This window comes from Neovison vison, chromosome 1 (assembly GCF_020171115.1).
Source record: "Neovison vison isolate M4711 chromosome 1, ASM_NN_V1, whole genome shotgun sequence".
NCBI classification, from domain to species: Eukaryota; Metazoa; Chordata; class Mammalia; order Carnivora; family Mustelidae; genus Neogale; species Neogale vison.
The window spans coordinates 58,852,516-58,870,541 of record NC_058091.1 but is presented as its reverse complement, the minus strand read 5'-3'; the positions used below and the strand labels follow the sequence as shown (position 1 = coordinate 58,870,541).

The following is an 18,026-nucleotide window of genomic DNA, read 5'->3' as shown; positions in this document are numbered from 1 at the left end:
CAGATGCCTGGTTGTTGCAGTCATCTCTTAACTGAACTACAAGAATATACATCTGGGGGCCCTGGGGATTCTTCATGACATAAATTCTCCTCTCAGCATCCTGCCCAACACTGTAGAAGCCTGTAGGTTTCATTTCTGCCTTGGGTGGATAGTCTGGAATTAATGCACGTGGCCGCCATTCTCTTCAAGATACCAGAGTTGGGGACTTGGTGTGACAACCACGGCACTGATGGACTAAAAACAGTGTTATCACATTATAGGTATATTATCAGGGCCCTTATTTATCCACCAGCTTTTTGACCTAAAGATATTGGTCCAGATTTAATATGTTATTTTATTAATACTTCTGTTACATTCATCCACAGTGGGAAAGTTTTCATAATTGTATCTCTGGCAAAATTTAGCTGCTTACTTAAAAATTATGATGTTTCATTATGAATAGTTTCTCCCCTGAAGTTTCATCCCTATGCCTGTGTTCAGCAAACTGAGTGGCTGTTGTCCTAACATACAGGAGTAAAATTTGCTCAGTTGATGTCTTGCCCAGTGGAGATGTGTTGACCTTTTCTCCTTTTTTATGAACACAGCACAATCTCCATACACCATGACCTGCTCCCCACCCCCGACTCAGGGTGTTGTAGGATATGGTTAGTAAGGGAAGGAAGGTAGACAGTTGCTTCCTTTCTTATTTTTCACTTCACTAGCAAAGTTCTTGATATTTCCACGTAGAGCCATCAACATTTTTCACAGAACCCTTTGCTGATTGTGATCACAGTGGTATTTAAAACTTAAAATGCTTTTATTTAACAATAAAATTCATTTTCCTGTTGTCTACTCAACCAGAGTTTCTTTAAACCCCCAATACAAGTGATATTATTTAATCTGTTAAATTTCCCGCAGCAAGTCTAGGGGCTGTTGGGCATGTCCGAGCATCAGGATGTCCTCCAGCTGCACAAACATGCTCATTCTGCAGGCCTATCGGCCATGAATTTAAACTCTGAAATTCTTTGTCGGTGCTTGCAGACAGATGGAAGTCTTTAGTAGCTTTTCCCTTTGGGAGTTTAAAAATAATGGCCGCCTCCATAGAAAAACAAGTTAAAAAACTGTAGATATCAAATTCCTAAAATTAATACTATGGTAAATAAGGACTATGTGCAATCAAAGGACCGTAGTTAATATTAGCAAAGGACACACTCTGCCCTCAACTAGCGTGAACCAAACTGTGAAGACACTGGGGCTATTGGTTTACAGAGCCAAACAGTACCTGCTGTAATTCTTTGGGTTAGTCCACAGAGGAGGTTGGAGGTAGAACTGAGTTATTATTCATTAGGGTTTATGTCTTGCCTTCTCTTAGAATAAAGCTCTATTCCCGCCCATATCCCTCTGACCCATTTTGTACAGAGGAGACCCTAGTGGCCAACTCCTGACTTTAAAATCCCACTTACCAGCTTTGTGACCTTGGGCCAATTACTTGGCTCTTTCTGGACTTCACCCTCATTACAAAGTGGGAATGCTAACAAGCCCCTACCTTACAGGGCCATTTGATAGTTAAGAAGACACTATTCATAAAGCACTTAGAACAGGTCTTCATGTGGCCTGTAAGATCTATGTATTCAGCACAGATCAGTATGAGAATCAGAATTTTTCAAAATTGGAAAGGAGCCTAGAGATCTCATAACCTAGTCTCCTCATCTCAGCAATGAAATATTGAGGTCTTTGCCGAAGGTCGCAGGGCTATTAAGAAGCAGAGTCGGGTGTGGGACTCAGCTCTCTTCTTGGCTTACAGTCAGCCATTCCAATTGGATGGTTAAAACCCAGAACAGTAACTGAGATTTTTTGCCTGTCTTGATTGTGCAACATCTTCTTTGCTTTTTGCCCTATGAAGAATCATAATGCCCTTCTGGAGCTACCAAGAGGTGCTACTGATTCGTCAATTTAGCTGTTGTATTCCAAGGAGGACAGACTCAGGAGGAATCACATCACCTAGATGATGTTTTTGTCATTAGCTAATGACTTGGGAAGCCACATAGTCTCCTTGGGTCTCAGTTTCTCCACAGGTAGGTTTTTTTTTTTTTTTTTAAAAGATTTTATTTATTTACGTGACAGAGATCACAAGTAGGCAGAGAGGCAGGCAGAGAGAGAAGAGGAAGCAGGCTTCCTTCTGAGCGGAGAGCCTGATGTGGAACTCGATCGCAGGACTCCGGGATCATGACCCGAGCCGAAGGCAGAGGCTTTAACCCAGTGAGCCACCCAGGTGCCCCATCCACAGGTAGTTTGTTAATATATATAGGATAGGGGCACCTGGGTGGCTCAGTGGGTTAAAGCCTCTGCCTTCAGCTCAGGTCATGCATGATCCCAGAGTCCTGGGATCGAGCCCTGCATCGGGCTCTCTGTTCAGCAGGGAGCCTGCTTCTCTCTCTCTCTCTCTCTCTCTCTCTCTCTGCCTCCCTCTCTGCCTACTTGTGATCTCTGTCAAATAAATAAATAAAATCTTAAAATATATATATATATATATATATATATATATATATAAATATATATATAAAAGATAATGTAGAACCCCTGTATTAAACACAGTTGCAGTTCCCATAACGGATAACTTAGTACTCAGTGTTTCTACAAATTGCACGTCTTGGAACTGCTGCATGATTTCATATGCAGAGTGCAAATAAACGTAAAGCTGCCATTATTTATGGACAGCAAACTGCTTCTTAACCTTTCATCTTGCATAGGTGAGCTTCCAGTGTAGCACAGTTTCAAGGCAGTCTCAAAAGATAATAGATGGGTTAGCTTTCCCAGAAATCTGGCAAGGGAAGGGAGATGTTATTTGCATTTTTCAGATAAATTAATCATGATATCCTTTATAAATAGAAGAGCTTGCATAAAGGTTATCATTTTTGAGTGCTCTCTCATCTGAGGTCCTGCTAAGACTGCAGATTTCCATTTTGTAGCTAGGTAACTTTGCTTTGGAATGCCCATGTGTTTAGATGATTCTCAGACATAAAGTTCAGTGAAAAAGGACAGATCTTTATAAAGGAGTGTGCTGTAGAAGTCTACTAAGCTGAAGTTCAAGAATAGGTGACATAAATCAGTGGTAATAGGGGTTAAAACAATGGCTATTTGGGGGAATGTGTGGGAGAGGGTGGTTATGACTGGGAAGAAGCACAAGGAAGCTTTCTGGGTCTGGAAATAAATCTAGACTTTGATCTGGATGGTGATTACATATACAGAATCATTTACTGTCTGTAAATATACCTAAAAATTATTTTGAAAAATCTCCATAGTTTAATTTGAGCGGCAGATCTTACCCAGGTCCCTCTGGATAACTTTATAGCTTCTTTCAGTCATAGAGGACTGGAAATTGGCAAATACGGAGTCGAGTTATGAGGGCAGTCTTCCTCCGGGGGGACTAGTATAACTTCATTCGACTCTTAGGATATCAGTGTTTTTCATATTCTATTCTTTTTCTTCAAATTTGGTTTCTTGTTTACATTCTATTCTTTTTACTCTTACTGGGTTTTAAAAGATGATGGCTACATAATTAAAATATTTTTAGCCTTGATTATCACCTTAATGTTGATGATTCTTTAAGCAGTCGGTTAAGGAAAAGCAATGTTTTTCCCTGTACCAACCGAGATCTTTTCTAACTCTAAAATTGTATTCTCAGGTTTTTAAGTAATGCTATATACATTGATATATAGAAAGTTCACTCATTCTCTTCCTTTTTACATTTTTTACATTTAACCATTTCACATGTTCAAAGACTTGACCTTATAAATTTGCTTTCATTTATTCTCCCATAAATACGTAACATGTGTCTCTTTTGAGTACAGGAGCATGGCAGTGAGAATGTGGGGTTTTTTTTGTTTTTTGTTTTTTGGGTTTTTTTTCTTTTTTTTCTTTTTTTCTTTTTTTTGGCTTTAGTTTAAAGGGTCAGCCATCCTTGACTGGATCATTTTCAGGCCATTCCTTCCTTGATTTCCACCGGAAAGTCTACTCATCTTTTCCGTTCCCAGTCAAATCTCTCCCTCCCTGTGAAACATTCCCCAGTCACCTCTGTCAGCGTTGACTGATCCCCTCCCTGTGCTTCCACCTTTGGGCTCTTCTCCCATCTTTGTTCCAGTGCCTCCCCACCTGGCCGGCATCACAAAGCACTCACTGATCACATCTGCTCCCCCAACCATCCTGCGAGCTCCGAAAGGGTGAGAATCCTGTCCTACTGTCTGCGATCTCCGAGGACCTTGATGGTGGGTTCATGGCACTGAGTTAAAGCAGGCCTTGCTGGTCAGTAGTAAAGGAGGGCCATCTCTGACTTGGAATCCAAGCTCTGCCACCCACACAGTGTGTCACTTGAGGAAGATACATATTTATTCATTTTAAGTCACATAACTTAGTCAATAAATGTTTATTTAATCTTTCTCTATATGAAAGCACCTCCACGTTCATTGCCGAATACCGAGCTAGACATTTAGTCTCTGTGAGTCTTTTCTTATCTCCAAAATGGGACTGATCATAGAATCTACGTCAGAGCTGTCCTGAGAATTAGCATGAGCCAAGGCAGGTAAGGTGCTTTGCACAGAGCCTGACGCACATGCGCACTCAACAAATATCAGTGATCATCAGTTCTGCTGTTTAAATAAAGTGCTCACTAATTTCCACTTTCAGGAGAGAATCAAATGCAAGGTGGGTCAGTGGCTAGTTCATTGCTGGGTACTATGCATCAGACCTTTCACACTGGCATCAGCTGTGGGGTTTCTGTTTCTGAATTGTGCCATTCACTCTTCCATCCTGATGAGTGCAGGGGATGAGATAGGAAATGAATCCTCAGTTGTCATGAAATAAGTTTCAGTCCTTTAAATTTACTTTGATTCCCAAATAAAATTCTATTACCGAAAACAGTTCCGCTTCAGTGATTTAAAAATAAAGAACAAGGAACCTTTTTTATTCCCAGATTTGTCATTCTATGTCATCAGTATATGATACTAATCCTGGTCTGGTGAGAGAGAGAAAGAATTGGGGGTATGTTTGGATCAGGCTCACAGTAACTGAGTGGATACTTGCTGACACCATTTTTCGAGGCTCGTTATCTACCCTTTTGAAAGATGTTGGATGTCAATTACCTTATTTGGGTCTATCATGTGCTGAAAAGTGATGAAATAGCAATTTGATGACCTATAAATATCTCTCAGTGTTAAAACACTAGAAATTGAAAATATTGATAAAAAGAGATTTTTATGAAACAAGATGGGATCGGGAGGGAGACAAACCATAAGAGACTCTTAATCTCTCAAAACAAACTGAGGGTTGCTGAGGGTGGGAGGGTAGGGATGGGGTGGTTGGGGTATGGACACTGGGGAGGGCATGTGCTATGGTGAGTGCTGTGAAATGTGTAAGCCTGATGAGTCACAGACCTGTACCCCTGGGGCAAATAATACATTATCTGGTAATAAAAATAATTTTTTTAAAAAAAGATTTTAGAGAGAAAGATGGGCGATTCCAAAGCATATTAACTTCCCAAAACCTCTCTGAGCAGAAATGTTTACTCTTGGTAAAAGCAGGACTCTATGAGGTCTCCCTACAGCTGATATCCTCACCCCTACGAACCTCTTAAATTCTCATCCTCATGCACCTCTATGCTAGCTAACGCCACATTTATACAAATGAATTCTTTTTTTTTATTTAAAGATTTTTATTTATTTATTTGATAGAGATCACAAGTAGGCAGAGAGGCAGGCAGAGAGAGAGGGGGAAGCAGGCTCCCTGCTAAGCAGAGAGCCTGATGTGGGGCTCGATCCCAGGACCCCGAGATCATGACCCGAGCTGAAGGCAGAGGCTTAAACCACTGGGCCACCCAGCCGCCCCAAATGAATTCTTTAAGATACTTATAGATTTGTAGAAAAATTACAAAGATAGTACGGAGTTCTCATATATCCCCCCTACTTAGTTTCTCCTGTTATTCATCTCATATATGAGTATGATACATTTGTTACAACCAAGGAACAGAGCACTGGTACATTACTGTTAACTAAATTTTATTGGGATTTCCCTCATTTTCTCCAAATGCCCTTTTTTTGTTGTTTCAGGATTCCATCCAGGATACTACATTGCATCTATTTATATGTCTCCTTAGCTCATCTGATCTCTGATCGTTTCTTAGACTTTCTTTGTTTTTAATGATGTTGACAGTTTTGAGGGGTATTGGTCAGGTAATTTATAAATGTCCCTCATTTAAGTTTTGTCTGATGTTTTTCTCAGGGTTACAGTGGGGTTATAGGTTTTGAAGTATGATTTTCATCCATCATATCAAGGGTACATGTTATCAACATGAAATACTATGGATGCAGTTAATCTGAGGTAGTGTTTGTCAATTTTCTCCTCTGTAAAGTCATTCCTCCCCCTCCGTTTTATGTTGCAGTCCTTGGAAGGGAGTCCCAGTGTGTAGCCCACATTTAAGGAGTGGGGAGTTCAGCTCCACTCCCTTGAGATGGAGTGTTCCTATAAATTATTTGTAATCTTTTGTACAAATTTGCTTTCCCACATTTAATTATTCAATATATTAGTATGATATTATTTAATCATTCAATATTTGTATCCGTGTGATATTATCTATATCAGTATTCAATTTTTATCTCTATCAATATTATATATATTTATTTTATACTTTGGATTATTATCTAATACTACATCATTTATTTTATTGCTCACATTGTTCCAGCTTTGGCCTTTGGGACTCTTTCAGTTGGCTCCTATATGAATTTGACATACTCCCATCAGTATGTTTTTTGAGCACTTGCTTACTTTCTGGCACTGTAACATGTTCCAGGCTAATCTAGTGTTTCTTTTCTTTGAAGAGCACTGTTAGAAACCAAGATCTGAGTACCAGTGTGCACATTTGGGGTATTGTTGCTTCTAGGCTTTCTGAATGAACAGAACTTTCTGAACAGAACAGAACAGAACTATCATGATATTTCCACCTCTAATACAGTGCCATAGGAATCATTCTAACTACCCCATCCCCCCACTTACCAAAAAACTCGCTTTCCAGCAGTGGCTCCTGACATAAATTATCCGTATACTTATTTATTCTGTCCCAGTGTACTTGGATAGCAGCTTCAGAATTGTTAACTCATACTCTCATGTAATGCCACACACCTTGATCTTTCTGTTCCTTTTCTCTTACTGTCTGTCAGTGATCATTCATCTTACCCCCCAAAAGGAAGATTTTGGTACAAACCAAAGTAAACTCTGATCAGCAAGAGTAAGGATCTCTATTAGTGAACTCAAGATAAGGATAGCCACTTGGCTTCTTTGGAAACCATTATCAAGTCTTCATCTGCGATGGCTCGGAGCATGAGTTTATCCTAATTTTGTTGTCTACTTGGTTCTGGGTCCAGAAATTATGTATGTCCCTCTATATGATAGTACATGTATGAAGGCATTCGGTTGAGAGAGGCCTCATGTAAGGATAGGAAATAAAGTCAAATCTTCCCTGAATGCTGCTGTAAAGTTCTATGGCCTTTAAAGGGGAAAGTGGCAGACTTATACTGGAAGACATAAAAACTGTAAAATAAATAAATATTTTAAATATTTTAAAACAATCTCAAGTGTGAAAAAGAAACTTCTGATGAAGGGCAGGTTACTTTTCAAAACATGAAAATCAATCAAAATTAACCTTTAAAACAGGAAATTTAGACTTTCATCTGGGATTTACCTAGCAATTTGTTCTCATCTGGATGCAAATATAAGATTCAGGTGACTTGTTGTGAAAATATTTTTTAGTAAGTTTCAAACAGATTTTAATGGTAAGTTGATTCAAAAGAAAATTATAGAAGTATCAATGGAACTGACAGTATCCTAGGTGTTTGAAGAAGAGAGATATATTCTGTTCATACTACTCAAAAGCAGGTGAAAATCCCCTATGCATTCATGATTCAAGAGATGCACAATGGCAGTATGGCCAACTGTGCCAACACATGGTTCTTAATTGCAAGCCTGGTTTGCTCTACTAACCTAACAATTACAAAATTACAAATGAATTAAATTTTCTATCAGAAAAAAGATATGTATGTGTGTGCACTGCTCTGGTCATTGGTATGATCCCGGACCCTTTCCAGAGCAGAGATAAAGACTAGAACTGTAGATGAATAATAAAGATAATGGCAGTTAATTTCTTATGCAGCTATGAATTTAACACTAAGGTTTTAATTCTTCACTCACTCAGTCTCCCCATTTGTCACCTAGAGAATCACTTACTTTTTGCTTTGTTTATTTTTGTTTTGAGGAGAAAAAGTAGATTATTCTTCAGTGGTTTGTGTCAAAAGCAGAATTTTTATGGCGTGTCAAGGAACTGGATATGTGGCTTGAGAGAAAAGGAAAAGTAGATGCATGTCTGTAGCCACAGAGATGAATTTGAGATAGAAACCCTCGTTCCTGTGTGTGTAATAGTCAGCCTTTATATCTTTCACAACATCGAAATTGTTCAAAATTAAGCCCTTCAGCATAAAATCTCAAAAAAGAAGGAACACCAGACACTCAGTTCCTCCCTGGGTTTGCCTCTTGTTTGAGGAAGGTAGTGGACAAGAGTGGAAGTGAAGTAAATCAGGATTTTACATTTTTACTCTGGCTTAGCTTCAGAATCACTCTGTCCTATATTTCTCTCTGCCCATTGTACTTTGGTCCATATGGGTAGGGTAAAGTAGGGTCAGGAACCATGTATGGAAGAAACAGTCTTTGCAGGATTTGCATTTCTATCTGAAACTAGAATAAACATTGCTAGAGGGAAAACCGGAATTTATCCTTCTTGTTTGGAAGCAGCTCATAAGGATTTACGTATTAGTGTAGCTGGATTGTCTTTTTTCATTCAGTTTAAGATTTCTTTAATTCTGGTATGCCAAGTGATTTTTGATTCAGATGTAGACATTTTTATATTATGCTATGGGACTCAAAATCTTATTGAATACTTTTTTTTTTTTTTTTTAACTCGCTTTGTCTACCACATCTCCAGCATTGGAAGGAGGAGTACTGCTGGGTTGCTGCCAGGTAGAGGTAAAAATCCAGGTTCTCCTGTTACCCTCTTTTGATACCTGATGGTGGAAGTGGGGGCAGGGGATGCTCCTCATTCCTCTTGGGGATGGTGGTATTTCTAGATCCCTGCATAGTCTGAACTGATACCACAGTGTATAGGAGTGGTCTTGTTCCCACTGGACATTGGTTTGATACCACCCCAAAATTTATGGGGATAGAGAAGGAGAGATACCTCATTACTGCTGTGTAGGGGTGGAAGGCCAGGCTCTCATGTGCTCTCTGCTGACACTGTAGAGGATCGTTCATTACCAGATGGTAGGCATGAAGGTCCCAACTCCCCACTTGGTCTTTCATGATATCTCTGACAGGGGAGTTGGTTACAGCTTCATGAGGGTAGACTTCTAGTCTCCCCACTTATCCTTTCCTGGCATTCATGGTGATCATTTCTTTTGTGGTTTTTGGCTGGAATAGAGCAGTTATTGACTAAAGGGTTTCCTTCTTCCTAGGCTGCCCCTTTCTTGCTATTTTGGCTGGAGAGCAGCTTTTGTGGTGGCTTTTTTGGTCTATGCCTCATAGTGTCTCCAGGTTGCTGACTTTTTTCATCTACAAGTCTGGTGTAAGTGAGACAAAAAGAAAACCCAGGATCTCACCTTCATATTGTTTCTTGGGTCCTGAAGTCTCAGGGTGGTCTACTTTCTTTTCACTTTGCAGAGTCTTCTTATGCTTTGTTTAAATATAACATCTGGGGTTTTTAAGTTCGATTTAAGAGGAGGAATAGGAAAATGTAAGTCTACTCCATTTTTCTGCAAGCAAAAGTCCTTGCCATTCAATTCTGCCTTTGTTTTGTTTTTTTTTCCAGCATTTTCTTGTGGAAGTTTTCAAGATGAAAGAATTATATAGTTAATCATCACGTATCTTGCTTCTCCCCCAATTCAACACTTAATGTTTTGCTATATTTTTTTTAGTATGGTTTTTATTTACTTTATTGTATTTATCCATCTGCCCATTCCATCCGTCTGTCCATTAATTGTTTTTGATGGACATCAGTACACTTTACCCCTAAGCACATCAGCATGCATATCATTAATTGGAGTTCACTATTTATTGTTTTTTAAAGGTGAATTTTATATAAAGTAAAATGCATGATATCAGAAATATCATTTGATGAGTTTTGTATGATCTGTCCCTTATTGGGATAATTTCAGTCACCCCACAAAGTTCCCTTGAAGCCCCTTCTCAATTAACTTACATCACATTTCAAGAACTACTGTTCTGATTTTTTTTTCTTTTTTTTGTTATTATCATAAACTCATTTTGACTCCTTTAGAACCTCATATAAATAGAACCATGTGGTATGTATTTGTATTTTGTTGTACTTGGCTTTTTTTTCAGCACAGTGTTTTTGAGAGGCATTCATGTTGTTGTATGTATCGGGGGGGGTTGTTATCATTATTACTATTGCTGAGTTATTTTGTTACATGAACAGTACCACAGTCTATCCATTCTGGGCTGCTTCCAGTTTTTTGCCATTACCATTTAACAGTAGCAATAACATAAGTCATCATAGTCTACTTTCTGTTTTGAACTAGTACAAGGCAGCTTAAGGTTTTAGGCCTTTCTCTGATTAATAAGATGATTTAGGCCCTAAAGATATGTTCTATCACACACAATACCCACATTTTCCACGCATTTCTTATTGTTAGTGAAAATAATCAGTTTATTGGAAGCTGAAATTTTCTTTTAGAAGCAAAAGATGGTTTTAGCATTGTAAAAGTTAGAATTAGCTTCTTGGCACGAAATTTAATTTTGCGAAGGAGAAACCATGGCTTTAACTACACTGTAACTGTAATATTCATCACTGAGAATGCCGTACTAGCCTCTGGAGGAACATCCTGTTTCAGGAATACTTAGAATGCTCTAGGCCTTCACAAAATAGGGTCGTAGTTGCTGTGATGGATTCAGCTGGGTTTCACAGACCCCTATTTGTCTGGCCTTACCTATTATGTAAGTCTCTTGCTTCTTTTCTATTTTCCCAAAATGATTATCTAAGGGGACTGTAATTTCTGATTGATTGATTTACTGATCAATATTAGGGGAGTTCTACCAGCTGGGAAGTGAGACAAAATAAACTTTACGTGAGATTCCAATTAAAGTGGTCATGCTTGCTATTAAAGTGCAGGAAGAAATATGACGTTGTTTCAAACTTTTTATTACAGCTTTTCTCTGACTTTATTTTTCTTTATACAGTTGATGGACTGGACAAAGCTTCTCTAGGAAATTCAGATGGCCCAACAGCAGGCTCACAAACACCTCCCTTCAAGAGAAAGGGGAAACTCTCCACCATCGGTAAAATCTTTAAACCTTGGAAATGGAGGAAAAAGAAGACCAGTGACAAATTTAGAGAAACCTCAGCAGGTATGAGAATCATAACTTTACTAGAAGATAAGTTGTTACATTTTTTATAAGATAAAAATTGTGTCTTGTAGGGCTTTTTTTCCTCAGGAAAAAAAGGCCATATTTGAAATGAAATTACACTTAACTTAGAGTCCTGATTTGCCTGCTTTCCCACTCATTGACTTTCTAATATACCCTTGTTTTTAAATATATACTTTATACAGAAAACTAGTATGGAGGGAGGGGAAGTGAAAGAAGGTATAATAGAAAATTAGAAGGGGAAATGTTATTTGTCAACATTATAGCTAAAATAGCTGTACACACACACACACACACGCACACACACGCTATTATCTATCTACTTAGTTCCAGTAACACAATCCTATTTGTTAATTTAAGAAAAATTTTTGAATGTCTTTTTTTAATGTGTTTGTTTTATGGGAAAAATAAATGTAAATGGCTGTTTGAAAGAAAAGTGTTTCTGTATTTTATTGTTAAATTTAAAATTTCCATCATACCTTTAAGACAAATAAATGGTTTCTGTCCTAAGGGAGTCAGAACACTATTGGTGTGAACATTTTTTTATCATTTTGTGGATTTGTTAAGCTTTAAGAATGACATTATTTCGTACCCTTCATGCGGACTCATGGAAGAAATTTGCTTTTTATCTCAGGCCAGAACTAAGCCCAAGTTAAACAAGTATTACCTTTAAGGTAGAAAAGCATTTATCTCTTGATATAAGTTCAACATTCTCCATGCTTATATTGTCTAATACAATCGCTTTATCAGAATTCCTCATTGCACCAAGGTTAATATTGTCGGTGTATGTAGAGGGTCACAGAGCATATTTTACTGGTCTGTGCTCACATAGGAGTTGGCCTTTAGTTCTAGAGCTGTGAAATAAAATAGAAAATACCTCAAATAACACATAGGTATGGAATAGGGACACCAAAGCTTCCTAATGAAATTGCCTGTGATGCATTTGCTGCTGTATAACTTCTTTGAGCATGTAATATTTAATAAAGAAATAATGATACCATATCTGGGATTTGTTTCAAAATCCTGGAGGTGGGGTGAGTATAGATGAAAGAAGATTGGCCGCAAGTTGGTGATTGCTTAAGCTTGGTCATGGGTACTGGGGGGTTATTATTCTCTCCTCTTTGTGTGGACGTATTGGAAAATTTCTGTAATAAAAGATAGGGAAAATAAAAGAGACCTGGCTTAGGGGGACATAAAAATAGATCGGTTATCACATTTTCTATAGTTTCTAATTGGTTTCTTGGATTAGAAGACAATGGCAAGTGGACAGAGTGCTGTGCTGAGTGAGTAAGGACATCTGGGTTCTGGTAGTGGCTTTGCCATCGAGGTACCCGATGACCTTGAGCAAGTCAGAGCAGAGTCGAACGAGGTTATTCTAAGGTGCTTTCATTTCCAGATTCTGTTGTGAGCCCTTGACTCCTAATCCCTGGCTGGACATCTTGTTCTCCCATATTCTTCAGTTGTGAATGGAACCATGACTGGTCTTCTTAGTGTCCTCCTCTCACATTGCCCTAAGTTTTGAGAAAATCTGGCCCTTTGGGTTACCATAGCTACCCAGGATGGGAGTCGGGCTCCAGACAGTGCCAATAAGAAGATACTGAGAAGGGAGGATGGAAGTCTCCTCTTTTGTTTAGCTTGCCCTTTACTTGAATCTTGGATGCTAACTTCTCTCTCCCTAATGAAGAAAAGATAACCACAAAGAAATTCTCCTTCACTTTTCCTTGTCATCTTTTTAAAATTATTTTGACAATAGGGAGGCTGTAACCCTGAATATTTTAGAAAAGTCATTTTAAACAGCCTTAAGTGTTATTTTATATTAGCCCATATTTGTTGAGGAAAGCCTAGCCATCTTTCTATTCTGTTTTCTTTTCAGAGTCACACAGGAGTTTATATAAGGTTGGCTCCAAAGAGTTATTTGTGGGTTCTGTAGCCCTAGTTCCTAAAGACTACCAAACTACATTAATAACCTGAAAAGTTATTAGATGTCTGTTTTCTTTGCATCCAAATTATGACATCACAGAATAAAGACAAGCCAAGTAGACACGTTAACAATTCTTTGTGAATCTATCTGCTGCATTTGTGTCATTTCTTTCTAAACCCGTATTAATGTCGTACTTGAATTTCATAAGATGTTATCAAGTGTCCCATTATAAAATATTTTGTTGTTACTTTATGTATATGCTTATTTTAAGGCTTAAATTTCTGCTGAGCTTTATGAAGTGTATCAGTGAAGCCTGAAATAAAGGGAGGCACAAAGCGTGTAACAAATATTTTCTTTACATTGAGGAAAGCTGTCATGTCTAGAGCAAAACTGATGCATTTGGAAATAACCAAGAGAAAGGTGTTCTTTTTTCTTTTTTTTTTTTTTTAAAGATTTTATTTATTTATTTGACAGACAGAGATCACAAGTAGGCAGAGAGGCAAGCCAAGAGACAGGGGGAAGCGGGCTTCCCACTAAGCAGAGAGCCCGATGTGGAGCTCAATCCCAGGACCCTGAGATCATGACCTAAGCTGAAGGCAGAGGCTTTAACCCACTGATCCACCCAGGTGCCCCAAGAAAAGTGTTCTTTAGTAAATTGCCTCAAACAGCGAACTCTGGTTGTTTGGATATGACCAAGGTCATGTGCTGTCTGGCACACTATAAAGTCCACCTTAGGCACGTCCCACGGTGTGTTGAGATCTGAAAGAAGGTGCATTTCTTCCAAGGCAAGTCCATCTTGTTTTTCCTTCTCCTAAATTCCTGGTGTTGTAGCCACATGGCTATGAATCTTTATGTATTCTGCCACATAGTGATTAATACTGCTTTTCCTAGTCTGGGTTTCTGTTGAGGAAATTTTTTTTCTTTTGATTGGTAACAGAGAGGATGCAGCCCTGATTGATTGATGCCATTGTAGTCATATGTTTCCCATGACGGAGGCAGTTTAGAAGGGTCATGGTCAGTGGAGCACGTGACTCTTGATCTCTGGGTATGAATTCAAGCTCTACATTTGGTGTAGAGGTTACTTAAAGATAAAAATCTTAAAGAAAAAAGAGAGAGAGAGAATGAGAGAAAGAGAAGTATCCTGTCCTTGAGCCAACTATATTTTGGAAGTCCATCTTGTCCTTTAAGAGAGACAGGGCCTAGGCCCCAACTTCAGTTTCTCTGACCTTGTTTTAAAGCAAAAAGTTGCCTGTCTCTTCAACTCTGTGCAGACTGGTCTACAGGTTGTTGGGTTCTAGGGCGGGAGAGCAGTCTTCTTCCCATTTACTTTCCCCCAGGGCATCTTTTCTTAACTCTTTATCTCCTGAGCCAGAGGGCCCTTCTCTGGTCCCATCTTTACTCTCAGTTACATCCGTTCAGCGCATTTAGAACTCAAAATGTCATTTACACTTCTTTTCCTGCATAATTATTCCTCCTTTTTTTCGTTCTTTTTTTGTGGGGAGGGGTGCTGTGTGTGTTGTGGCTGAAGTTGCTCCCTCTCGATCTTTAAATTTGCTTCTGTCTCCCAAAAGCTAAGAATACAGTCAAATCTCCTGTCTGAACACAGTGGTTCTTTCAACTTCTGCAGAGTCTGTTGCCGTCAAGACCAAACGTCTTAAAAATCCAGCCTGTGTCACTTTGTCCACATCCTCTTCCCATGGTCATTCCTTTCCCTCTGCCACCTGCGCCTGTGTGCAAAACTCCACTGATGACAGTCCAAGCCTCCCAATCAGGAAATTCAGTGTCACTCTCTCATTTTCAGCCATCCCAACCTCTGCAGCATTTGCCATCACTGGTTCGTCTTTCCTTGATTGACAAAAGATGTCATTATCGGGGCGCCTGCGTGGCTCAGTCAGTTAAGCGGCTGCCTTTGGCTCAGGTCATGATCCCAGGGTCCTGGGATCGAGTTCCACATCGGGCTCCCTGCTCAGCAGAGAGCCTGCTTCTGCCTCTCCCTTGCCTGCCACTCTGCCTACTTGTGCTCTCTATCTCTCTGTCAAATAAAGAAATAAATAAATCTTTAAAAGATGTCATTATCTTGGTTGTCTTTGACTTTTCTTTCTGCTTTTTGCTTCCTCTTGCCCCTTTCTCCTCTTCCCTAAACCTTCGAGGGAGTTTGCTGTGTGTCTTAGCCCTTCCCTTTCTTTGACTGTGCTCTTCCTCATCACCCATCTCTTCTTAGTACCCACATTTCTCAGGCCAAGTCTCCACCTAAGACCTAGACCCATCCAGCAGAGCACTGATGGGTAGCAATGCCCAAGGAGTGCATGTTAACTCAAAAATCCATTCCTAGAGACGCCTGGGTGGCTCAGTTGGTTGGATCAGGTCATGATCCTGGAGTCCTGAGATCAAGTCCCGCATCAGGCTCCCAGCTCCATGGGGAGTCTACTTCTCTCTCTGACCTTCTCCTCGCTTATGCTCTCTCTCTCAAATAAATAAATAAAATCTTAAAAAAAAAAATCCATTCCTAAGGTCTATCTATATCTGCACTAAAAACCATTGATTTATAAGCTCTTGTTCGGTTGTTACATGATTCACTTGTATTTTTACAAAGAAATAAGACCAATCAATAGCTGGGAATTTCGAACCTTGTTTCTTCCCCTATAGAAGCAAATAACTCATTGAGATTACTATATACCCGAATATATGTCATGAATCAGTAACAGACCACAGCACTCCATTCATATTAGTTTTTTCCAATTTCTGTTTTTTCATTTGTTCAATTCTGAACTCAATAGAAAATGGAATCAGAGACTTTCATAAGTGAATAAAGTATTGCTGAAAGCGTTGTTCTGGAGTCTGATATTCTGGAGGGAGGGAGTGAGCAAGGTTTCTGCACTCTTGGAGCTTTCGTTCTAGAGAGGCAGATGTGATGAATGAGCAGAGTGAGGGAAGGGGGAGTGGAAAATGCTATGTACAAAATCCTTTCGAAAGCAAAACAGATCCCTTTCCAATCCCAGGTACCCATGCTGTTGCAGACATGGCTTTCTTTGGCATCTAGACTTTGAACCATGGAGTTCTTTGACTCTTTCTTGCCTCTTACCATCTTCTATATCCCATTAGTTACTAAAACCTTTCATGTGTTTTCTCCTGGTGCAGGGCCTCCAACATTAGCCTTTCTTCTCAGTCCCTATTATCTGGTCCTTACCAGTCTATTATTGCAGGTAGCCTCTTGGTTATATTTAGGTATGAGCCATACCAGCTATAGAAGGCTCTAGAACACTGGAGAAGGTGGGGAGAGGTGAGGTTCTGGCAGTAAATCTGCCCACAGGGGAACCTAATCTAGTTGGTAAGGCTGACAACGAAGGTTGAGGATGCCAGAGGCCTCCAGGAACCCCATAGTAACTAAGATGACAACTTTCTAAGTCTCAGGCCAGACAGGTAGAACAACAGGTATTTCACATGAGAATGGCTTGTGTTCTACCCCATAGGTTAGGATAGGAGAGCATCCAAGTAAGTGAGAGTGGGAAATCCAGATAGGCCTTTAGGAGCCACGGTGTTCTAAATTACTTAGGTGGTAGTACTCATGGGAAGATGGTGCCTGCTGTAGGAATCAGAAAGACTCAAACAGAGCCCCCATACTTTTTTTTTTTTTTTTTTCCCTTAAATGGAACCAGGGAATAGAGCTGGTAACTAGGACAGGAAGTTTCCAAAGGATTCGGGACAGAAACTTGCTGTATAAAGTGGAACACAGGGATGGTTTTGAGGGAGTGGTCTCCTCAGACTCCAAACCTCAAGTGCTGGAGCTCTTCTTCCTACAGCTCAAGAGCTGGGTGACCAGAAAGAAAAAGAACTGGTGTGGATTTGGAGAAGTAGGTAGGCAAACTACCCTCCTTCTCTAGCGTGCCCTCTCTTCTCTAGCATGTCTTGGATACCACCATGAGGGAATCTCTTAAGTGGAACTTTGGTCCTGTCGGTTCTTGCTTAAAGTGTGGCTGACCCCACATTGTTTCCTTAGTGAATTGCAGACTCTTAAGCTCTCCTCAGTGTAACCCAAACTTACCTTTCTTTTTTTTTTTTTTTTTTTTAATATTTTTTTTTTTAAGATTTTATTTTATTTATTTGAGAGAGAGAGACAGTGAGAGAGAGCATGAGCGAGGAGAAGGTCAGAGGGAGAAGCAGACTCCCCATGGAGCTGGGAGCCCGATGTGGGACTCGATCCCGGGACTCCAGGATCACGCCCTGAGCCGGAGGCAGTCGTTTAACCAACTGCGCCACCCAGGCGTCCCCCAAACTTACCTTTCTTTTCATTTTTTTCAGTCACTTATATTGGATTTTAGTCACACAGGGTCAGTACTTACTGAGTGTGCCCCTAAGCCTGCTTATCCCCAAGCCTTTCTTCTTGCTCTGAGTACCTTCTTCTCACAGCTACACCTGGGGAGATACCCAGTGTATGACATGACCGTGAAAGGATCATGACATATCTCTTCTTTCCCAAAGATATTCTTTTTTTAAAAGTAGGCTCCATGCCCAGTGTGGAGCCCAACATGGGTCTTGAACTCATGACCTGGAGATCAAGACTTGAGCTGAGATCAAGACTTGGATGCCCAACTGACTGAGCCACAAACACCCCTTTCATACTCTCTTTTTTTTTTTTTTTTGGAGATTTTAT

The 18,026-nt window shown here is 39.7% G+C and overlaps 1 protein-coding gene across 5 annotated transcripts in view; it reads left to right on the top strand.

Annotated features, from left to right (window-relative positions):
- The window catches only part of PHACTR2 (phosphatase and actin regulator 2), a 120,166-nt gene that overhangs the window by 21,320 nt on the left and 80,820 nt on the right, over positions 1–18,026 (top strand). For all 5 annotated transcript variants that reach the window (XM_044247428.1, XM_044247447.1, XM_044247437.1 and 2 more), the window contains exon 2: positions 11,269–11,436. In XM_044247428.1, the coding sequence (XP_044103363.1) occupies positions 11,269–11,436 (168 nt within the window). The remainder of the gene's footprint in view (positions 1–11,268; positions 11,437–18,026) is intronic.